Here is a 24,924-nt window from a genome sequence, read left to right as displayed (position 1 = left end):
TGCAACGATTTTATTTTGGAAATGTTACTTTTTATGGCTCGCTGCGCTCACCGCGACATGACATCTTGACGTATCAACTTTCAATAAAAAATGAGTCAAAACAATGTGAAAATTATTTTAAAAGCGCGTAAGAGCGCCTTTTATAGCTCAGAGCATTTGTGCAACGGTTTTATTTATCATACATAGGTATAAAGTTTGCGTTGAGTATATAAATACCGAGAGCACTGAGCTTTGTTCGGTAAAGGGGAGATTGAAGAAGATGATTTATTTACAACTACATACATAGAGCTGTAGAGCTGTTACAAAAACAAAAATCATATGACTAATAAAACAAATTTTCTATTTGTCAAATATCGGTGCATTCCTCAATTCGACCTATAAACACGAGAAAAATACAAAGATAGAAACACAGTGTCACAAATCTGCATATATTGGGTGTATGGGTGAGATGATTTTAGAATAGATATCTCTAAAATACTGATACAGGTTGATGCTGTAAATAATAATCTTATATATAAAACCGAAACGGCGTCTGTAATTCGATTCTGATTGGCTGTCGTCAAAATCGTTTCTAATTGACTGGATTGGTCAAAGACGTTTGTGATTGGTTGGTCGTTTAATATATATTTTTTTCGATTCAAATCTTATATATATAAAACTGAAACGGCGTCTATAATTCGTTTCCGATTGGAAAATAGTTTCTGATTGGCTGGATCGGTCAAAGGCGTTTGTGATTGGTTGGTCGTTTAATAATATATATATTTTTTTTGATTTAAATAAATTTGATATAAAAACAAATGAAGATTTTTTTCATGGTTCGACGGTATTCTCACTAATAGATTGTATTTACATTTACTGAGCGAAGCCGGGTAGCACCACTAGTTTATATATATAAATGTACTAGCTGAACCAGGCATGCGTTGCAATGCCACAATAACGCATGCAATTCCCGTTCCCATTCTCGTTCCCGTTCCCATTCTCGTTCCCATTCCCGTTCCCGTTCCCACATGTCGGAAAAACGCAGGCAGCGAACACATTTGAAATTACTCAATTATTTGTTTATTTTACTCTAACAACGCATTGGCAAATCAGAAACGACTTTGACGACAGCTAATCAGAATCGAATTACAGACGCCGTTTCGGTTTTATATATAAGATGTACTATTAGCTTATTTTATTGTACATATACGATATGTATTGGAAATTTTAACTTAATTTGACTTCAGTCATGGTTGTAGCGTGAACTATACATATTGCAATTCCTTGTAATTTAATTTTAGCAGTTCCGCTCGGTTATTGACGTCTCGTATTAATTGAGTTAGCTGTGAGACTGTACATATATTTGACTAGACGTTTTACCGTAAGCTTGTTGGGTATAATGGAGGTGCAAATTTTTAGAACCCATACTTATGTATCATAAGTAGACCGTAAGTTTATATACATATGTATGTATGTAGGCAATAGAGGCAGATTCGTTACGAATCATGTTGTTTTGTTGGTTCAAATGCGTATATCAGGGATGTCTGACTTAGCAATCTTGGGTTCTTATTTGTATTTTAAGTACATACTGGGAGGATTCAGTTTGATGATATATTTTTTTCATTCTTGTGATCAAACGGTACTTTATGAGTGTTTCCTCGATTCTATCGCTAGCTTACATTATCCAGTGTCACCCAGCTGGAAAAGAGAAAACCCCTGAATATATCGACAATTTTTCATATTGTGTTTAGTTTCGAGCGGTAAAGTTCAAAGGTAGAGTAGCAACATTTCATTGATATTTTATTTTATTAAGGTCACGATTGTTGTTTTTTTCTTTTCAAGTGATTCATTAAAAGTCAAACCGCCAATTCGACATAAATGTAAACGCAGTCTGCAACTTAAGCGATATTAAATATTGCATTTGTAAAATGATATTTGCACTTCGGCCGATATAAATGTCGATAACTAACAGCTTCATTGCAAATGCCATAAAGTTTATCAAACAATATTTCTTGTCTAATAAATAGGTATCAGTCAGCATTTTGATATTTTGAAAGCGACTGCACTATGCACTAGTTCTGTGGAGTCGTTAAAATAACTCGACTCCGACTTCGATTTTAAACATATGTACATACATGAAACTTATATAATTTGCGCTTTTAATGTAACGGATTTGTCAAATGTCAGGACGCTTTAATTTGACCTAAAGATAAGAAAAAGGACAAAGATAGAAAACCAGAGTCCCAGATCGGATTGGGATTGTAATTTACCGCCAAATTTCATAAGCCGGTAAACGGTAAATGATCTTTCTCACTACCGGTATTTACCGGTAAATGAAAAAAAAGTGGATTAATAAAGGTTTACCTAGTAAATACATAATTCAAAATTAATGTCAAGTTAATAATAAAATATAAATGAATTGAAGGGAATTCGTAGTAATGAATAAATTTATTTATTTTTATTTTTAACCAGTTAAAGTTTGAACCATTTGAATTTTTCTATCAAAATTGCAACTACCGTTACCGTTACCGTTATTATGATGTTGCTAGTGAATTTAAAATTGCAACATGCAAAATCAATTTAAAATTGCAACATTTAATACTGAAAATAAACAAATTCCAGACAACCTAATTCACAATATGCCATTTGCATCGATTTTTCATGTAATATTATGCAATAATATGCTAAAATCTACAATCTACAATAAATTCTAAAATTTACCGGTATTTACTGATGGGAAAGTTTTGCCGATTTACCGGAAGACCGGTATTGGAATCCCTAATCGTAGAGTTGCTCGAATTTTTAGCCACAAAAACCATTATATAATCCCAATGCAAAGCCCTACATTGTACAGTACATTTTCTCGAGATGAAAAAACACACGGTGCTTTCATCTTAAAAAAATATTCTTGGTTTTATTTTTCGCTTGATCCAAATTTTCCTTGACGTTCGTAACATGACTCCCTTCTGACCAAACCGATTGTATTATATAAATTGTTTTTATAAATACTATTATACAATCGCTTTTTTACAGGAAAAACAATACATGATATATAATGCATATGTAGGTACACGAGTCCGAACACGTGCACGACCGTCGGGACAAACAATTGACATCGATGATGATTTTCATTCGAAATCGGCTAAAAAGGCACACGGTAATTGATTTCCACGGCTCGATCAGAGGACACCGAGTGCGCGGTAGACAATGGGACACACTGTTGCCAATATGTGTAATGACCCGCTCAAAGGACGCGCTCGCGTTGACGAAATGTCAACGGTTTGGAGACGCTCGTTGACCTTCATCAATCACAGAGGACGGTGAGGTACGACACCGTTGGACCTCGAGCCGGTCACTTGCATACTCATTACTCGAGCAAATGAGATACGTTGCCGAGAAACTGACGTTCTATTTTTAAAAGTGCACTGAATGTCGTTCAAACCCGAATAACTCAATTTGTTGGGTACACTGGCTGCCAAAAATTTGGCTACAGTTTTGTTTTGGAGATCCTTTCTCGCCTTCTTATGTGGATTTTTTCGCTCCGCTACAAATCGCTGCAAAACACGCGGCTGCATGCTCATTTCGATTTCGATTTCGATTTTCGTCTCGACGAATTTCCCGACTGTTTGACCGCATGTTCACTCGCGGTCTTGTATCGATGTCGAACGTGTGGATGCCTCTTTCGCACGCATATATTTTGCCGCGAGTACTGCTCGCACTTATGCGAATTCTATGTCAGATTCCCTATATACCTCTCCACGCGTCTTGTGATCCTGATACTTTTGTCTCGACTTTTGCCTTTTTAAACTTGCCAGAAAGATCCAACTCAATTTTAATAATTGCCAATCATCAAAGCACATCGAAATGACATCTCCGCGACCCAATGAATATCTCGTCTTTCGTACATGCTTAAATTCAAACAGTCGGGAATTTCGTCGAGACGTCAAATACCGAAATCGAAATGAGCATGCAGCCGCGTTGTTTGCAGCGATTTGTAGAAAAAAACCCAGATTTTTTCTACCTGTAAACTTCTGTGATCTATGTATATTACATCCTCCTCTCATTACAATTCGCGCAATTGTATAATCCGTCAAGAAAAACGGCAGAAGTTTCGCTTCTATCGTGCTTGATTTTTACTTTATCTTTGTTTTTTAAATGTATTATATGTTCGATTTCAAGAATAACGCACTTCACCCTGTCAAATACATATACATACCATACAACCAGCAGCTTACTTGTTAGCAGACTAGTTGTTAGCATTTTATGATTTCGAGCAGAGTGGTCACGGTTCGATTCGCACTAGTAGCCGTTTGCCAGATTTTAGTTTGTCTTTTAGACTTTTAGACTCCAGGTCGATCGTTTCCTATCAGAATATATCTACATATATTCTGTATACATAACCAGCGGCGTGCAATTAGCATAGTATGCTTCCGATTAGAGTGGATACGGATTCGAGTTCCACAAGAGTTCCGCTGCTGGCCAGACCTTAGTTTGTGACTCCAGTTAAATCATTTCTTATTAGAGTTTGCCAATTTTTCTGATTTTCATTGAAGCGGTTCTTGTAAATTTGCATCTGCTTTCCAATCTCTTTTGCAAATCTCAAGCTATTCAGCGACTTGAGATTCGCCAATTTCTATCTGATTTTTGATCTGAATTTGAACCACTTCCTCTTTTTAGATCACTTTCATATTTTACCGACATATAGGGGCTTACTAAAATTGAAGTAAGCTTATGTTTCTGATAAGGAGCTAGAGGAGTTGAATCACTATCTAACTCATTAAAAATTACATTTGAATCTTGTGTTAGAGCGAAGTGATGACAGCTAGCTATCGAAACTCGGCTTTCTACAGATCTTTGCAACTCACAGGCTTAAAACTTGATCAGTGGTAAAAGTTACTTTTTCAACTCTCGTTTACTTGCTCTCATCTCATATAAACTTGATATTACAAGCTTTTATACTTTCTCATATACGTTTTTAATTCACTAATACATTAAATGCTTAGATTACTTAGTACACCATGTCAAGCATTTGTACAATTTCTCATGTAGTGCCGAGTTGTCTTGATAAAATCTTTCATCTCCAGTGATTACTCATTTGCAGAATACATTATAAATATACTCTGATTCTCGACCCCTCGACTGGCCGGTTTTTTATGTCTACAGAAAGGTTTATCTTTCAAAATATATTCATGAAATTTAAACTTGATATAATGTTATTTGAAAAAATGATTACTTCGTACTCAAATTTTCACCTTTTTTAAACAAGAACATGAATCATATTTAAGCAGCACTTTTATCTGCTCTTTTATTTAACTGTTGACATTTGCTAAGTGTCTTTTAAAATTTTTGAATTGTGTTTCATATCAGATCAATGCAATTGGACGAGTTAAACTGGTTTATGTGCCTTATTCATGTGAATTTAATATCGTGTACGTATTACAGGTTTAACACCTTATTTCTGAGAATGTCATCAGTTTATTGTTTTTCACCACTATATATGCAAGTGCTTGTCGTAGTTCCCAACAAAGCCACCAGATTTTTAGTGTATTGAGCATTTATTTAAATATTTGCACTCTCAAACCGTATCCTAACGTAATACAATAATTTAACTTTCGAACGATCGATAGTTTTTTGAGGTGTTTGAGCTAATATAAGAGTACTTATGTCCTATAAATTGTCAATTATTCATCCCAAAAGAAATAACGAAATCTTTGAAATCCACAGTATGAGGTCAAACCCTTATCGGATATTGGAGATCGAACCAATTGTACACCTGATCAAACCCAGCATCTTTTTCTGAATGTTGGCCATACATTGTATGTTTTAAATTGGACTGATAACAAAAGGAGAGCATAAATATCTTCTCATCTAAGATTGGGTTCAGGTCCTTCAAGAAAACTTACACATTTTCAGCTACATATTTATTATTTCATTTTTTTTTTCGAATTGAGCTCATCCTTTTCTTCCAACGCTCTCTCCTTCTCACTAAGATTTTACAATTACAGAGATTTTAGACAATCTTATCTCAAGTACTATCACCATCATCGTCATCATCTACACCCGCTCACCATCCACTGCTGGATGAAGGCCTCTCAAACACGTTTCCACTCGTTTCTGTTTTGCTCAACTCTCATCCATCTCACACCACACATTTTCCTAATTTCGTCTACCCATCTTCCCATCGGTCTTCCTTTTACCCTTTTAAATTATCTCGGGTGCCATTCTAGCACTTATTTTGTCCACCTTTCGTCCATTCTTCTAACAACGTGGCCCGCCTATTGCCATTTCAATCTCTTTACCCTATCTACTATGTCCCACTACCCTTGTCATACTTCTTATCCACGTGTTCTGTTTCCTGTCTTTCCTCGTTATGCCGATCATAGAGCGTTCCATACTTCTTTGAGTTCATTGGACTTCGTGCATTTTAAGACAGCTTAATTGTATCCATTAAAACTTAATCGTATCGAAATATATAATTACATAAACTTCCATATACATTTGAAACCCTCGAGGCTGATGGAGCATTCCTTATAAACTATCATAAATGTATCTATTTAAAACTTTACGCTGGGTTTGTATGTACTAATGTCATATTTAAGACATATGCATATGATATGCACTGATAGTTGAGAATGATAAGCACCTGTTTCCATATAATTTCTTTTCTGTTGTGAAACAACCAACAACGACTAGACAATAGGTCATACACACACGTTCGTTTTAGAAACGCATTTCAACTATGCAGTAACAAATTCGTTTTGAAAACGGTGCAGCAGTTGCATACCGCGTCTGTCTGTCTCTCTTTTGTTGCAAACATCCCCGAACAACTCGGCAAACACGCAAAACCTATTTCTGTCGCTTAATTTACATACACGGGTGCACCTCACAAAGCAGAAATTGCAATAGGGGAGAGCGACTAGGTGCAATCGTGCCATACTCACACACACACACACACACACACCTGTGTGATGTACTGCACCAAATGCAATTTTCTGCAAAGGCCGTCCCTCCATGTTCACTACCAGTTTGGAGCTAAAAACGAGAACCGTTTTACAGACACCGCATAATTGAAACTTACGACCGAGAGTCACGTTACCAAAAGCGGCACGTTGAAAATATTAATAAAATTACATCGTACAAAACGTGCCAGATCTAACTACATACATACATATCTCGAAAGCGGAAACGTTTGATATAGATTGGGGCCTTGGAAAGGAGAGCGAGATAAAACCGAACATGCAACAGTCACAATTGCGAAAAATATCTACTTATATACGTACATATGTGCATTGTATGTTAACCTCAATTTTTGAAGTTGATCATTTTATGAAATCGTCAAAAAATGCTTAGTTCATAAACAGTGCAATTCTCCCGCTTTTTTAATTAAATATGTAGCATATTTTCCTCATTTCATAAACTAAGCAAAATAGATCAAGTTATTTTAGCTATTTTTTTAGAATGAAACCAAATGATATTTCATTCAATCAAACGAGCAGCTTAAGCCGGGTACTCACTTGTAAATGTCACCGAGTGTTTACAGTAGAACACGGTAGGGTGCGAGCTCCCGTTTCCACAGTGTTCCTTCCGAGATCGTGGTGACGAGATGTCCGATCCGCCATTGTGTTAATCTGTTTGGAATGCGTTGAACGCTCGCGGCAGGCTCGCTGCTTCAAACAACTTCCACGAGCCAACTGCGAGCCTCCTTTGATTCACAAGAACTGACACGCTAATATTATGTATTAGATGTATTATGAGCATTTATAAGGATTGTAAATAGGTTTTTGAGCTCTTTTTCCTATTATGCTGTAGATTAGAATAATATAATACTATGATTACTAACCAAATCAAATTAAATTGTAAAATAGAAAATGATCAGTAGATCAGTAGCTATTAAAATAGATATAAGATGTATTGTGAACATAATTTTGTAATAATAAAAAGCATTTAAAAATCAAAAGAACTGACACACCGAAGGATTGCTCGTGGTACGCTCGCGAACCAATAAATCAGGTGTCCACATTGGTTACTGTATCAACTCAGCTACAGCTACAGCTCGTAAGTGAGTATCCGGCTTTAGAAGATAAAAAGGGACATATGTATAATTTTAATTCAACTTAAAATTTTGGATAAAAATTACTACATAGCGATTAATATTTCATTAATAAATTCAGAATTTTAAAATATGATAGGATTAACGATATTGAATTGTTTTCAAATTACACAAACTGACAAACTGACCAGAGATCGATACTGAATACAAATAAATCAAATTTTCAACATTACACAACTTCATATATTGATTGATACGTTGTATAAAACGTAAATGTTTATTTAAAATTTACGTACTCGAAAAATTTGAAATAATATTTACTATATACATACATATATGTATTTAAATACGAAGAAATAATATGATTAAAGTACAGTACGATACGATTCGTATGATTTTTAATTTGAAATTAATCTGTCCAAAATGTTAGTTAATGATTTTTATACACTAACAAAATTCATGAAAAAAGCAACATTCTCGCACCGTTTATGATTGAGTATTTTTTTGACATTTTCATGAAATGAGCAATTTCACGAGTTGGGTGTGACACAAATACATTACACACAGACATTTTACGTAATAATCCACACACACACACACTATATACATATGTGTATACGCACAAGGAGGGATTGTTACTTTTGCCCGCTCAAATTGAATGGGGGGATGATACTGCCAACGAAGGGGAGGAGGGTGAGAGAAAAGCTGAAGCCGAGATGACAGGTATTGTCATCCCGGTTACTAAACATTTGGGTCGACGCCTTAACCCGATTCTGAAACGACTAGGGGGGAATAATAAGCACAGGTATGTACGTACATGCATATATACGTATAATACTAGGGTTACCTATCTGTTTGTGTTTGTGTTGGCATTTTTGCAATTAAAGTGTGCATGTTTACAAGAACGTCGGTCAATCTTGTCCCTGATAAGGTGTCTGTCACTCCTGGGTACGCAAGAGCAGGACTCTGTGTTTTCAGATACCCTGGAATGCGGTCCGAGACGAGCTTGCATCTCGTCCTGCAGATGCACACCCACATCGATACGTGCATCAGGATTATTACACGTGCTTTTATTTGCATCCTAATATTTTGGTTTATTTGCCCTTCTCTCATCGTCCATTTTTTATATGTAGATTTTATCTTACAATGGCGGTTTTTTTTTTTCGATTTACGCTAGTAAAAGGACTTATTTCACACACTACAGAAGTGAAAATTACTTGCGTTGCAAAATCTACAAACATGCCATATAAGATTGGGTTTGTGAAGCAACTCTTAAATAGGGGGAGCTGCTACCGCTTTCGTTTCAATGATGTAGAAGATTAGGTGCAACTTTTCGTAACACGTTCATCTGTATAGCTCAAATTTACTCTATAGTGTCTAAAGATGTTTTTTTGAAGTCTTCATAAATGAGCCTAATATACAATTAGGGCGCAGATACACAGAGTGGTTTTTTTTATATTGTTTTGGACATATAATATACATAGGTGGGACTTTATGTCCCTCGTAATTATGTGCGTGGTAGGCATCATCATTTGATGGCTTTACCTCCTGCTTGCACAGTTATTTATCGAAAGGCTCCTATTCCAAGAGCTATTCGACTTCTCAATGAAATCGTCGTTGCTGAGCCTGAATGTGATATTTTCCACCTCAGTGAGCGTAGGTTATCGGAGATTATTTTAACCTATTTGTCTGGTAGGCTGCGCCCGTCATTATTTTCCTAATTGAATGTGATGTATGAGTGGAATTTTGATCTTCTCTCCATTTGGCCCTCGCAGGGATGTTTTGTATTTGGGGCTGATTCTTATATATTGGTGTTGGCTATAGGTGCAATACATTCCCTATTTTTTATTTTATTATTTGATATTTTTACTTCATCTGCTATTATTGTAATGCTATTGTTTTTTTATGATTATGTATAAAATTCACCTCCCTAATTATTTTCGTTGAAATATTTTCCTTGTATTGACATAGGTTTAACAGTAGTCGATAACAGTGATTCCCATATTTGAACAAAAGTAAGAGAAACTTGTCGAATTAATAAGATTTAACAATGACACAAGACATGTCCATTCACAGCTGGAGTCAACCTAGACACGCCGTGCCGTATGATCCTGTGTGTCTGCACTTTTATTGGGTCACTAATATATGTGTAGTTCACATGTTTTTTTTTTATTTTTTTTTAAACGGTGTAATTGTTCAATTGAAATCGGAATGATTGTTGTTTACTTATCTTTATATGTATGTATGTATGTAGAAAGGAGTTAAACCGTTAATCGTACATATAATACTTGATATAAATTGTGATACTGTCCTACTTACTACATCTTAACCAGCATTACACCTTGTTTATATGTACATAAGTACGTAAGCATTCTCAAAAATCTGAAATTTATTGTATTGTAATATAATAGCCTAATAATTTTTAGATGACACGTTGAAATTTATAGCTCACGACTCGAATTCATAGTGTATTTCATTTATTTTTTTGATGTTACGATTATATTATCGATAGTAGGCGTCTTTGCATATAGATTAGTGTCGAAGTTCAAGCTTTATTTTGTCTTACGCCTTTTGTACTCTGAATATAAACATGTCGCCGAAACAAAAGAGAGAGTTATGGTACATACAACACGCCGTTAACATTTAAGACGATGAGGACAGAGATGTAAAAGAAAGTGTGAAAGTGGCACAATGAGCGTACTCTAAAGACTCTGTTGTACAACAAGGAATTCTTTTGATCGACATCTGTAGATAATGTTCCGCAGTTGCTTCACGTTTTCTACTTCTAATCTTCATAAATTCTGGTCGCTTCCTATACAATTGCAATGCCGTCTTTGAAAAGTTTATTAAATTGTCGTATTATCTCGTGGAGTTTTCTTATTAGTGATAAAACGAATCATTTGTGCGTCAAGTATGTACATTTGCACGCAAAAGCGTGCCAATTGCCACGTTTCACGGTTTATCTCGGTTTTGAGTACCCACACCCGACGCGTAAAGTAGGATTCGCCTTTTATTGTTAAGGTTTCCACTTACTAAAAGAAAATCTCGTAACCGGTAGCATTCTTCAGAGGTTTTTGTCGACAGTATCGAATTTCACGCCGAAAGCGCACGCACGTTTTCGCCTCTCGCATATTGGATCAATAAGTCCTTTTTCATACGCATATAATCGACACTGTAAAAATTATAAACAACAAAACACGCGTTTGTTCTCAAATAAGTTGTAATTTAACCACAACGTGGCTCAGTCGTTTGTACATAACCCCAATTGGCGGAGAAGTTGTAGGTCTTAATTTAATTGAGAATTTGATTTGATTTTCTTTGAAGTTGCGTATTACATAATCAACTAGCCAGTGTTACTCGGGTATCTGGTATTTACCGGGATACCGGCAATTTCGCTCCAAATAGAATTTGCTCGGAAAAAAGAACAAAGTTGTAAAACTTGAAAGGTATTTTTAATTTTTTGCCTTGATTTGTATACACATTAATTTGTATGACAAATATGAAAAAAAAGTATGCATTAAATATTAAACTTATGTCATGGAAGTAAAGGTCAATTCATATTAGCACAGCGCGTACCGACGACTTAACGTAACCAGCAGTACGAAAAGTATTCTTTGGAACATTTTATATGGATGCATTCATATCTTACGTGTAACAGCAAGTAACTGTAGTAGCCGACAAAAGCTATTCATAATATACAGCAGTACATGTCACCGTAATATATCATGCAAAACCACTGTGAAAATATTCACGCACGACATGGCGTCATAGTAGCGAGTACATGTGCATTTGAATATTGCCGAAAACATCATATTGCGCCGTATTGTCTCGCTCTTTACTGTATTGTATATGTATGTCGATTTTGCCTTGCATTCGGCCAAAATATGTCTAAACGTGCCGAAACTTGCGCTGCTCTATTATTTGAATAGTAGCTGTCGTTTACGAAAGCTGCGGTGCATTACTGCTAATAAAAATTGACCTTTCCATTAATTTTCAAAGCATAAAAGCACGATTTTTTAAAGAAATTTACAATAATGACCCTTTTTTGTACTAAAAGCAACTGGTGTTAGCCAAAGTCTAAATATGACATTCGAGTAGTTCGTTTTCGATCAACTTACCTGCAGATTTTTAACCTATTGCTCTGGCTTATGAAAGTTTAAAAAAAGTTAAAGCCCTTCCAAAAAATTAGGGTATCATGAGAAAGTATACAAGGTACCAAATTTAGTGTTCAAAGTTTTGAAAAAACACGCATCTTTATACGCATTGAATGTAATCACAGTTTGATAATTTTATATAACTTAATTAACGATATGTTTTCATACAAATCAAATAATATTCCTTTCCCAATTTCCCCTCTGAACTATCCAGAACTACCGAATGAATCTTGTTCCTAATGTAAATCTGGTATATTTTGTAAAACAATGTTCCGAACGTTAATTGATGTTGCTTTAAAATCAACTAACTAGCTGGCTGTAGAAACACTTACAAATGTAGCTTCTTCTTCTCTATCTGCTGCATTCTATCTCAAAGTCGGCAACTTGTACTATAATTAAAAAATAGTTTGAACCAATTAGAAAAGAACGATGAATGAATTGAAATTTTTCTTCGCCTTAAAATAGACACATAAAATTCTTTAGAATATTTTGGAAATACTTACGAGATTGTTAAATTCTTCCGCATAGCTGAAAACCATCAAAAGCGGAACTTGGAATATTTTGCGCATTTCGTACGGAATTCTCAACTTCCATCAAAACGCAGTGCAAGATGTTTCCGAATTTTTTCACGTTGAATATATTTTAAAAATGAAAATTTGATTTTTTTCGTTTCGTTCGTTGCACCGTTCAACTTCACATGTACGTTGCAGTCTACCGCCGAAGACAATGTTGCATCGAATTCGAGTGATACGTTTCGTTCAAGTCGTGATGCTGAAGCCGATCCGTTGGATAGCTGGGGTCAACGGGGGCCCTCGTCAAAGTGAATTCCATCCCGGTCTTGTCGTGACCCACCAATGGGGACCCCGCGGGGCCGGCTCTTTGTTGAAAGGGTCCCATCAATACATAATTAATACACGAGAACGGGAAACTCCTCCCGGCTCCGGGTTACCTGCACAGATTGACGATATCTTCGCATAGGAGCTAAACAATGCGAGTTTTGATTGCGTCGAGTGGGTATGCTTTGTGCCAGTTGTGACCATTTGACTCGCTTTCAACACCTAACTCGTGAGGCACACGGATCGATATCAATCAATGCTTTGCTTTGTGTACTATTACGATCTTTGATACCGAATATTGTACTGTATACCAATGCGTACTTAGCGTCAAATATGCATAGACATACAATACAATCTATCGTATGACACAAGACACAAGTCTATCAAATGCGCTTAGTCTCAGTCTGAAATGCATATTTACATATGAATGTGCATATCTACCAGAGGTGTGCCATCATTGGACTAAAGGAACTAGGATAGTCCCATAAAAACTTGAAAACTATCAACAATAAATTCAAATCGTTGTCCATATTGATATTGTTCACTCGGATTAGCGAAGTTCGGAAACCGGAATCGGCCCTACCAGAGGTAGTGGTAGTGAATTGTTATGGTATGGTCCGCCGCGTCGTTTGCTTGTACGGATACGCCGTCTCAATTCTGTATCCTTCGCGGTACTGACGAATTGTTATATAAGGCGTAAACATTTTTAATTTACTCGTCTCTTCAAGCATTTGTGGAATTTTCACTAAGAATATTCTGATTTGTGTCTATCGGACAACATTCTGAACTTTTTATTTTGTTAAAATAACGCATATTTACTCGGAACTTTTTGAGTAGAAATATAGCAAGGGACTCGGCTTACAAAACGGTTCCTTGGAATGTTGCATTCTCGATCGTTTGTTCGACAAATCATTCAGAAGATTAAGTTGATTACTTGAAGACAAACAAGACGTTGTTAAGAAAGGTAGGCTACTTTTTATTGTAGGATATTTCTGTTTGCACAAAAATTAAAAATTATCTCATCATATACTTCTAAACAGACTATTGTAATTCAAAAATTAAAAATGTATTTATTTATATATTTTACCTAGTCCTCTGTTTTAAAAGTCACGGCACGTGACTTATTACGTATTAGTATTATTATTACGTATTTGTGTGAAGCTTTTGAAATTATTATTTTGAAGTTCGTACTTAAAATACAAGGGGTGAAGGTCCAAGTGGATGAATGTTAGATAAATATAGCACAAACTCATACGAGCCATAACCCTTCCACACAATAAGTCTGTCAACCGCTCACTGAGATGAAAAACGGTAGCGTTTTCATTAAGATGACGGATAGCTCTTAGAATAGGAGCCATCCGATAAAGAACTGTGCGGGAAGCGGGAACAACCACCAAATTATTTCTACCACGTACATGTGTTTTTAATTATTTGGGAGATAAACAATGTGACTGAAAATTTGAGTTACTATAATGATGCGACGCGACGCGAAGCGATATAATCGACTTAAACTTTATAAAGTTACGCTACAAACATTATTGATGTAAATTTCTCCAGTTTTTGCTGATATCTAGATGGTTTTTAGTTTATATTAGTATCCACGTGACCTAGTATATTTTTATATTGTCATCATGTTGCGTCCTACCACATAGCGTCACTGTTTTGACAAAAATGTCGATTAAAGCTGTTGGTTATGGAATGTTCGCAAACGGACCAACATGGAGTTGAAAGAGCTGGTCTTGAACATCACAAGATCAGAATCTGTACATCAGAGTGGTCGTCAACCTTTAAAAGGAAATTTCCGAAGAAGAATGGATAATTCTGTTACGTTCAAACGTTGTAGGATCTGCATTTTATGGTCTTGTTTACTGGCAAATAACATACTGATGACACTTATAACATCTCAACATAGATCCTAGATGGGTTTTAGAAGGGCTCGGAGCCCTGGATTGAACCATAATAAGGTTGCATTTTGGCTCCCACGCAAAAATGTCTAATGAGAACCTCGTATAAAACTGAATGTTGATGGTTTCGTCGCCTGTTGACAGGGGCATTAAGCTCAACAAGATTTCTATTAATTTGGATTTGTTTAATCTAAAATATACTAATCCGGTTGAGGGATTGTTTAATTTGAGATCGTAACGTGTTCTATTGTTGTATTTGTTTTATATTTAATATAGTTTCGTTTTTTCATTATTTTATTCTCATCTTATTGCGAGTATATTTTTTTGTTTAGCCATAGTGAGGGCTTGGAACTACTCTGTAATGTCACTATGGCAAAGTCGTAATGATTAAATAAATATGATCTATATTAATTCAATCTAGACATTAACTTTGACAGCTTTTGTTAGTTTTTTTTAAATGAATTTCCTTATTTATGATTGAGTAATATTAGCTAGATTTCAAACCATATTTGAAAAAACATGTTCATACATCAACGTCATGTTTTTATTGATGTTATCATAATGCCACTACGTAATGTGACAGCATTGGTACAACAATGTAAATATTTGTTAATAAATTCTCAAGTGTTTTCGCTTCGAAAAATACATACGCACATTTTTTATACGTAATTTTTTAAACCGTTTTCACTGCAACGGTTAATTTTTGCGTCCGACACAACGTCAATCGAACAAATTCTCTCGGAATTGCACATTTCTGGTCAATTCGGCCCGTCTCGATCGTAATTTTTACTTTGAGTCATACCCGTTCGTGCAGACATGGGCAACGACCATATTAGGAACCATTATCTTGATCATGAAAATTGCTCAAGCGTGTCTTATAAAATGAAACGACTTTGATCGCACGACAAAGTAAACGTTAAGAGTCGAAATAAAAACAAAACGTGCACTTGTATTTATACATGTCTACATATACATATGTATGTATGTAAGTTCCTGTACACTTTGTGGGTCACACGGTTGACATGTGTGGTCCTTATATAAGGAGTGTTCACATGAATTTCTGTGGGTCCATTATCGAATTATCAAATCTTTTCGTAGAGTGGAAGAATTCTCGAGGCTGGGTTTTTATCTGGGAGTTTGGAGAGTGGTAGCCGCCAGCGTCTCGTGATTTGTTACTGGTGCTGGTACACGTGGCCCTTCGGGTGATTGATCGCATAAGCCTCCTTTAGCCTATTTAATTGCCTCGAGATATGTAGGAATCGAACCCTACCATTTAGATGTGCCTTTTTTTTAATACTTTAAGCTTATCTAATTTTGGATTTTGTTATTTTCAGGTGACAGGAAAGCCTTGCGATCCCAGCCGCAGCGAGCCGAGCAAATCTTGCTGCTACAAGAAAAAGTTGCTATCCATTTCCAACAATTCCAATGCACAGATCTCACAGCACGCTGAAAAACAGCTCAAAGGTATGTTTGCTAAATTACATTTGTTTAGCGAGGGGAGTAAGTTTAGACCGGATGTGAAACGAAATGCTATAGTGAGTGGCAACGGCAACGCCTGTCGCTGATTTTGGAAAGTTTGACAACTTGCGCTTGACCCCTAACGCTTCGATGCGCATTTGTGTGTTACTCGCTCATAACCACCGAGAGAGGTTATGGGTGAGGAACTTTATCGAGGGGAAAAGTTTCGAATATGTAAAAACAGGGGGTGAGGAATAGTCTTTTAACAATTCAAGGCGATAACTAACAACCTAAAGAACGAGAGATCGAGGGATCGGTGTCCTTCGGAATCAATCGTAAAAACTCGCGACTTTGGAGCGCTGATCCATATTAGCCTTTTTTATATGGAAATATAACTGTTTCGCGTGTTGAACACTTGAGTGTACTCTCTCTCTCTCTTTTTTTGTTTGTTTTGAAATTTTATATAGAGAAAATTGGAGTGCAAAGAAAAACGCACACTTGAAATAGATGGTTGACGCACCAGGCTCAGCGCAGACAATTGTATGTACTATTGTCCTACCACATGGTTCATCAGTGTATATATATAATACACATTCTTGAAAATACCCACTATTTTTTGTGATTTTCGTTTATTTTACTGCTAGTTTATTGACACAAATTTGCTAATTTTTACTGGGGGGGGAGGGGTTTCACCGTACCAGCGATCCTTAGAACGATTCGCCTGTTGAGGAATATATGTATATATGTCAAAACATATTGAATATAATCTATATTTTACATACATCTTCTTACTTTCACTTACGATTACTATTAAGGAAAAATGTTACCTCTTATCCGATCGTTTTCATACTTTGATCTCAAAAGTTAACACTTCTATCAGGTTTGTTCCACAAAAAAGTTACATACATCCTTAGACATCCTTAATAACATTGTACCTATATAATAAATGTGGTAATAGTATGTAACTATTATGTTGTTAGCTGTTATTAAATTGTATGAGTTTGCTTTTATATTGCGCAAAACAGATTCATAAAGTTGGGTGGGTCGTAAAAATTCTCGTGGGGGTTAGGTCTGTTACATAAAACTACGTACATCTAACAATTTGGTTTAAATATAGCAACTCGCACAACTGTTGCAACTTTTTAAAACTTTTGATACATTTTTTATTTTGTGTCGAATTTTTTACTTAGCATTTTAGTTAAGATTATCTTTTAACAGTCCCAACACATAAGTCGCTTTTGGGCAAGCCGTTACCTAATTAGTGGTGTCGAAGAGACGTAGGGGAAGTGGGGGTGGAGCGTCTGACATTCAGCTCCTAATATTGAGCAACGGGTGACGTCAGTGTCACATGCGCTGCGCGGGATCATAACCCGTTCACACGTTCATTCATAATTTCGAACGGGTTAAATCAGTGAGCGCGCACTCAACTTTTTCTATTAATACGTGCGCGCGCGCGCCCATACATTACCTTGCATTATATTTATATATAACATATAACTTATTTTAATTCGTGTATCAATTCCTGTCCGAAACCACCCGTTGAAATCAACGGACACAACACTATTATATAATAGAAATTCTCAAGCTATAAGGTGACGGAAAAAGAAACATCAACTACGTACAAGTTCGCGTCTATTTGATTTCCTTTCAATTTTGTTGCGTTTTCCTTCAACGATCTTTGGTAATGCCTTTCAGGGCACAATATAACAGATTCGTCCACCTTCTCGTTCCCTCCACAATATCTGAAACCTCGTATACGTTGAAGGGAGGACGGGTGGGCTTCGTCAACCCCACCCAACACGATTTTCCCCATTTTTGTTTGGTTGACCTATTTACTTGAACCCTCGGCCCGTGAACATGCCTCATTTACAGCACAAAGCCCCAGGCGGAAATTACTTCACGATCTGTTTTCTAAATCCGGGGAAAACTGGTGCGGGGCCCACTGTCGAGAGTTTTCCCCATTCAAGATTTTCTCGCCCCGTCGAACGCACCCCCACCCCTCTTCCTCTTTTATACCTCGACCGTTCGATACCCAATTAAACTCTCGGGGCTTTTTTATAATACTTTCGTGCGCTCATTATACTCTTTGGGGTTTTAATCGAAATTCGCCGATTATCGAATTAAAACCAATTCAATTCGATTTAAAGTACACGTAGTATGTAAGCTTCATTGAGAGCGATTCAAATTGGTTATTTTTTTCTCTCACATTTCATCAAGAGCATTGAAATCATTTTGACTGGGTGTGCTCAAAGTTAAAGGTTCAAGGGCATTGTTCCAAGCTCTGCTCTCTAAGAGCCCGGCCATACCGGGTGAATTGCGAGTGACTTTGTTGCCCAAATATAGTTGGTCAGTCTTGGTCATCCAACTCGGGCAACCGGAAGTGATCAATAATCAGGTCAGCTATTCATTTGTAACATGCTCGCGAGCATACACTCATTGTAGCCTATTGAAAAATAGTAACGTAGCATCAAAACAAAAAATCAACATATGCTAAATTGCCGATCTGTACTAAAGGTAATGAATAGAGGTAGGATAGTCACAGTGCTATCCATTGTTCGGCAAACCTTTAACAATGCATTTACAACCTTTGAACAATACACGGCCCCCTCAGGCTCCGGTGACTAGTAATGAATGTTTATTTATACTATGCTTATCTGGAAATCTTTTGTTAAATGCAATTTTGGGATCAGATTGACAAAAATTTTGAAACGTTCGGCACATTATTTAATAATTCTTTGAAAGGCAATATCCATATTTTGGGCACTAAGGGCGCAGAAACATAGAGTTATACAAGTAACGTGTTTTTATTTAAATAGTTTTTCACATGTAAAAAATCAATGAAGTATTTTCGGCAGGGCCGCCAAGAGAAATGCCCGGGCCATGGGAAAAATAATTTCGGCCCCTATGACAAACTAAAAAACAAAAAGATTTTTTAGATATATTTTCAATATGTGAAAAATGTATCATAAATAGTTTTCAATCCGAATATTCGAATATATTCGGCCTATTTTTAACTATTCGAATACGAATATTTGAGCAATTATTCGAATAATATTCGTGAAATTTTTTAATGAAATTTTAATAAAATATTTTACAAATTTAGAATTTTTTTAACATAATACAATTTTATTTTTAACTCAAAATGTGTATCGTGTGAAAGATGTATTAGTCGTCGACTCGGAGTCATTTTATCGCCTCAGTGCAATGTCAGTTCACAGTTCTGATTCAGAACTGTTAAAAAAATACCTATATGTTGGTTGCTATTTTTTTTTAATAATTTAATAAGAAAGTATGATATAACACGTATGATTTCCGACACGGGCCCTTCAAGTAGTGAGGGCCCTGGAACTTTAACCCATTACTCCCTATAAACTATCGTTAAAACGCAGCCACAAAGAAGACTTTAACCCAGCTCCCCCACTTCCCTCGTCAGCCCTTTTTTTCAGTGATATATTTTCCTTGTTTTGAGATAGGTTTAACAGTGATCGATAACGGTGATTCCCATATTTGAAGAAATGTAGGATGACTTAAAAATAACACAAGATACGCCCATTCGCAGCTAGAGTCTACGTAGGCATATCGTGCCTACGTAGACTCGTAGAATTATTTGTAGAATCGTAGAATTATTTGTCTGCGCCTTAACAGTTGGCAGATAAATAGCTTCTTGCTACAAAGGTACATATATGACCGACCTAATTGCTAGAAAAATCGTACTATTCGTTGACAGTTTTATAATGAAATTTGAAGTATTATTGGACATTAAGAAAAATCCTAGTTACCTAGTATCAGTATGGTTAAACATACGAAGTATTTTATATGTAATGAGAAAAACGCTCGACTTGAAGTACACACCTACATAAATGCGTCACATTCAAAAGAAGCAACGTATATTCACTTATTTTTAATCCACGGAAGCCGACTACCGACACACAATTATCGAACTAGATCACTTCTATTTCGGTGCACGGTGATCGATTTTATTCGTATTACTTGCGACGATGAGCGTGCATAGTGGCGTACATACATGCACCGTTCGAGTAAACACTCGGTATTACGTTATTGGTCGCGGATGTGTATCAAAGCGGCTTTACAACCCAGCTTCGCGATGAGATCTGTCAATATTGGATATTCCCGCAAGTAAATGATTTTCCTCTTCCTTCAACCCCCCCGACCTCCGAGGGTGTTTTGAATAAATCCAATCTTCGCTATCCTTACGTATACACTGTAATATTTCACGGGGCTTTCACTCCCCCATCACATCGTTTTAAAATTCGATGCAAAACGGCGTTTTTGCTAACCCCTCTTATTTATTCCGTAACTGATTCTGTTTCGTTATAGTGTGTATCAATGATGTTTAACGTAATCTTCGATAATTTAATTATATATTTTTTATTTATTTTATATTACATATCTGCAGTTTTCATGAAAAATGATACGCTTGCTTTTTATTAGCTTCACTCTGTTATTTAGTGACATTTCTGCCCGTCAAAAAAAAGACACTTCTACTCTTCAGGTCGCTTTGATACCTTACTGACATACGCGGGGGGGGGGGGGGGGGTAGCTGATGTCTCCTACATGAAGCTAGAGGCGTTTAATCATTAACGATATATGTATAATGGGGAAACTTTATATTTTAATTTTTTCATTTACATATTCTGGCGCGTCTTTGTCGCCGAGCGCTTTTTGCAGGGGTTATTGTAACACCTTGCTGTTACGTTGGGGCGATTACGTCGGGGTGCTTTTGTAACGAGTGCTTTTAACTAGACCCTTTCATTATATTACCCAGCATCATAGCTCGGTCGTTAAGCTTTTGCTTAGATTCGAGATGCGCCGGGTTCGATCCCTGGCCCGGGCCTCGAATGAAAATGAGTATGCTGTTGGTCAGACCTGGATTTGTGACTTCAGGTTGATCGTTTCCTATCAGAGTTTGCCAATTTTCTCTGATTTCATTGTTGAAATGGTTTCCGGAAAAAAAATTGGCTAAAAATCCTTCCTACCTACTATGTCACTACTATTTGAAATATGATTGATGTACAATTAAATTTATGTACAATTCATAGATGTCTCGTTAATTTGCGAGTTTTTCAGTGTCTCGTAATTCAACGACTTGTAATAAAAATGCTGCATTTGTAATTTGTAATTGGCCAGGAAGCCTTCCTGGTATATATGTAAAAATAAAAATAATAAAATATATGTACATATCTTTAGCTTGGGGCACATATAGTATGTCCATTTTTGAATTTGTATCGAATTTTATCGAATATAAGTTTGTAGATGATGGAATAATTGGGGTTTTTCTTTCAAGGTAATTTATGTGGTAAAAATTTTCATATTTTGTGATCTAATATATAATTTCGAAAGAGACTTAGTATGTATGTAATTTTTGGTTCGTGGAATCTGTGACGTAAATTTAATAAAATGTTTACTATTAGATTGGCCATGTTTAAGCGGTTTATATTACAAATACCGAGCGAAGCCGGGTAAAAACACTAGTACAAAATATTTATAATACAGTTGGCATTTCAACTCCTAATCGAATTTTTTGCTATTATTTTTGTCGGCCTTTCAAACGTTTCCCGTCATTATTAAATTAAACCACAATCTTCATACCAATATCAAATTATGAAAAACTAATCGAATTCAGCTAACCGAAATTGGATATTTTTTACATTAAAAGAATCAAAATTGTTATTACCTTTTACGTTTACAGCATTTCCGAGGAAACATAAGAATCTTTGAATCATATCATTATAATAAGTTCTCATCATTATAAAAAATGTTCTGGATCGGAATTGATCTACGATATCTGCCACTTAACCGTTCCGGCGAAAGGTGAAAGCACTCGCATCACAGGAAATATGCAGTTACGGACTTTCATCCGATGTCGGCAACTGTAAAAGTGCACTTTCCTTTTGGAATAACTTCACACACACCAACATATTGAATATTTCCTTTTTCCACTCCCCGTCCGCTTGGAGAGATGTAAACGAATCTCCTCACATTCTGTATGCCGTAATGGAGAAATTCAATAGAAGTTTTCCCTGCCGGATCTACACCGACATATGCAGACCCGACCAACTTTATTACCGGGAAAATTCTCCATCGCACATGTCGCCGTTTTACCTTTGCCATTTTTAGAACCACCCCCCTCCCCCAAAGTTTTCCCGGCGAGTTTTCCTCTCTCGTTCGCTATCAGCGTACGTATCTCTTCGCGCAAAAAATCCATTCGAATTAATATGTTTTAAGTCTGCACGTCGATGCTATTGTGTTGTGTGAATAGGAAAAGCGAATTTTATACGGTCCAAAGGTAATATCAGTATCGGATACCGTGTTTTTGAACAATGTAAAGCGAAACAGAACGAATGAACACGAGCGTGCGTGTTTCTCCCATGCGATTTGTTGTCGACCTTGGCCATCTGTTTTTTCAAACTTATTTTGTATTATTTTTTTCATTTGGTTTTTCCGAACACGGAAGAATTTTTTTGTTGTTTTGAACTGACTCAAGGACTCCAATTTACGACTCCAGTAATCTCGATAAATACGTTATTATTGTCTATTGTTCGTGATTATTGGTGCGTTTTCCTCCGCCAAAAACCAAACCGCTTCAGGAAAATTTATTACAAGTAGATATATTCTAAAAACCGCCGCTTCAGGAAAATTTATTACAAGTAGATATATTCTATACATATGTATATTACAGTTAAATTATAATTACACTGACGTTTCAGTGAAATCATATCCACATAATTTATATATTCATCACGGAAATCACCTATTCACTGACCCCTATTTGTGAAATAATATTTTTTTACTGTAGGATGACAGTGAAATGCCATTATTTTAAGATTATTGTGAGTGCGTCGCCAACAAGAATCGCGTCACCCCCTGTCACAACCCCGCTTCTCTCCATCCCCATTAGCCTAGCGGGTCCACCTCGTTTAGAAACCCGACTTTTACCCCCTGTCCATTCTTACTCTGTAGATAGTAGCATTTCCTCGTGATCTCGCTAGAGAGTAGCATCTGTTGTGATTTGGCTTTTTTGATGTCGCATGTGTGGAACTGGACGCGGAAGCAAACACATCATAAAATCTTAGCAGTTAACACTCATTTTTTTAAGTTAGGGTTGGTTTTATTTATTTAAGGTTAGGTTAGGGTTGGTAGTACGACGTGCACTATCGCTTGATGCATTAGCGTTCGAATTACAAATTCATTGACATTGAGAAGTGAATTTGTAATTATGTTGTTACATCCGTACTCACTGCTAATAACAATTTCACTGTAACATATACAATCAATATTGTATGATGTTTTTCCGATTAAATTAAATAAACATGACGCTCTGAATATAATCGTTCAATTTTATTACTTCAGTCATTCAAAAGACCCACTTAAGAGTCGTCAAATTTATGTTTATACGATGAAAAATATATTAATTGAAAAAATCTGAAATAAAGAACGACTAGTGTTGTGCCCTTTGATATTTTAACGAGTGGTTTTGGAATGGAATTGATATACATATAAACCACATCCAAGTTCTTTATCAATTCGATAACGGTTTCAGCATGCACAGTCTTTGCGGTCCTCCTCACTCCACCCCCCCCCCCTCGCTGCTCCTCACTCTATCCCCACAATATGCGTGTTCTGGCCAGTGTTTTGAACATCTGTTAGTCGTAATGTTTAAATACAAAGTTAGTCGTAAAGTCGAAAATAAAAAATCGTGTATATATCATCGTGAATTAATTTTTTATATAATTTTACTGCCATCTATTATGTAAAATTTCGAATCACAAATGGATTCGTATGATTATTTGCATTGGGAAAATTACTATACGTCTGCGGCTGTGTAAACGAAGCAACAGTAGGATGCCAACGTGGCGTTCGCGGTCGGTAAAGTGTTAATAAACCCCTAACTAATAGACATACAGACAAGTAGCCAATTGTTAAATCCAATTTGTGAAATTGCTTATTTTATGAAATAACAAAACCTTAATTCATATACAGTGCAAGCCTGTTTGTTCATGAAGTTGGCACATATTTTATATGAACTATGAACTTTTTACAGTTTCAATGAAATAATTAATGTCACGAATTGACATTTCATATATACAAATGTACATTTACTAGTAATGTCTTACGGAACGTTGAGCATCAAATCACCGACACTATGCTAACGGTTTATCGATTATCGGATATTATAATTAGAAATTTATTACACCGTGTTCTCAATAATTCGTCCACGATTTATTGTTTCCAATCCGTATCACATTGAATTAATAACACCTGTCAATATTGCCTGCTTATCACGCTTCCATACTATCGATCGTACGCATACCTACATTTCATCAGTGTTTACAATTAATAATAAATAACCCTTTCTCCTCGCATTCACATACTAATCGCGTCCTTAGAGCGCAAAGGTGATACCTGATAGCTCTACACATTTTTATAATTATTCAGGGCACTTTTTAAAGATTACAATGACTCAAAAGGGGAACAGAATATTAAAATGGTAATTTTTCATATATAATTCACTCCAATTAAAC

General features: G+C 36.1%; 1 protein-coding gene across 1 annotated transcript in view; it reads left to right on the top strand.

Moving 5' to 3' along the window:
• LOC143921447 (uncharacterized) overlaps window positions 1-24,924 on the top strand; it is a 151,604-nt gene that overhangs the window by 70,131 nt on the left and 56,549 nt on the right. The window contains exon 4 of the mRNA XM_077444763.1: window positions 16,258-16,387. Coding sequence (XP_077300889.1) covers window positions 16,258-16,387 — 130 coding nt within the window. The remainder of the gene's footprint in view (window positions 1-16,257; window positions 16,388-24,924) is intronic.

Source organism: Arctopsyche grandis, chromosome 13 (genome assembly GCF_051622035.1).
Source record: "Arctopsyche grandis isolate Sample6627 chromosome 13, ASM5162203v2, whole genome shotgun sequence".
Lineage (NCBI taxonomy): Eukaryota > Metazoa > Arthropoda > Insecta > Trichoptera > Hydropsychidae > Arctopsyche > Arctopsyche grandis.
The sequence above is the reverse complement of the archived record's forward strand: the minus strand, read 5'-3'. Positions and strand labels throughout refer to the sequence as shown.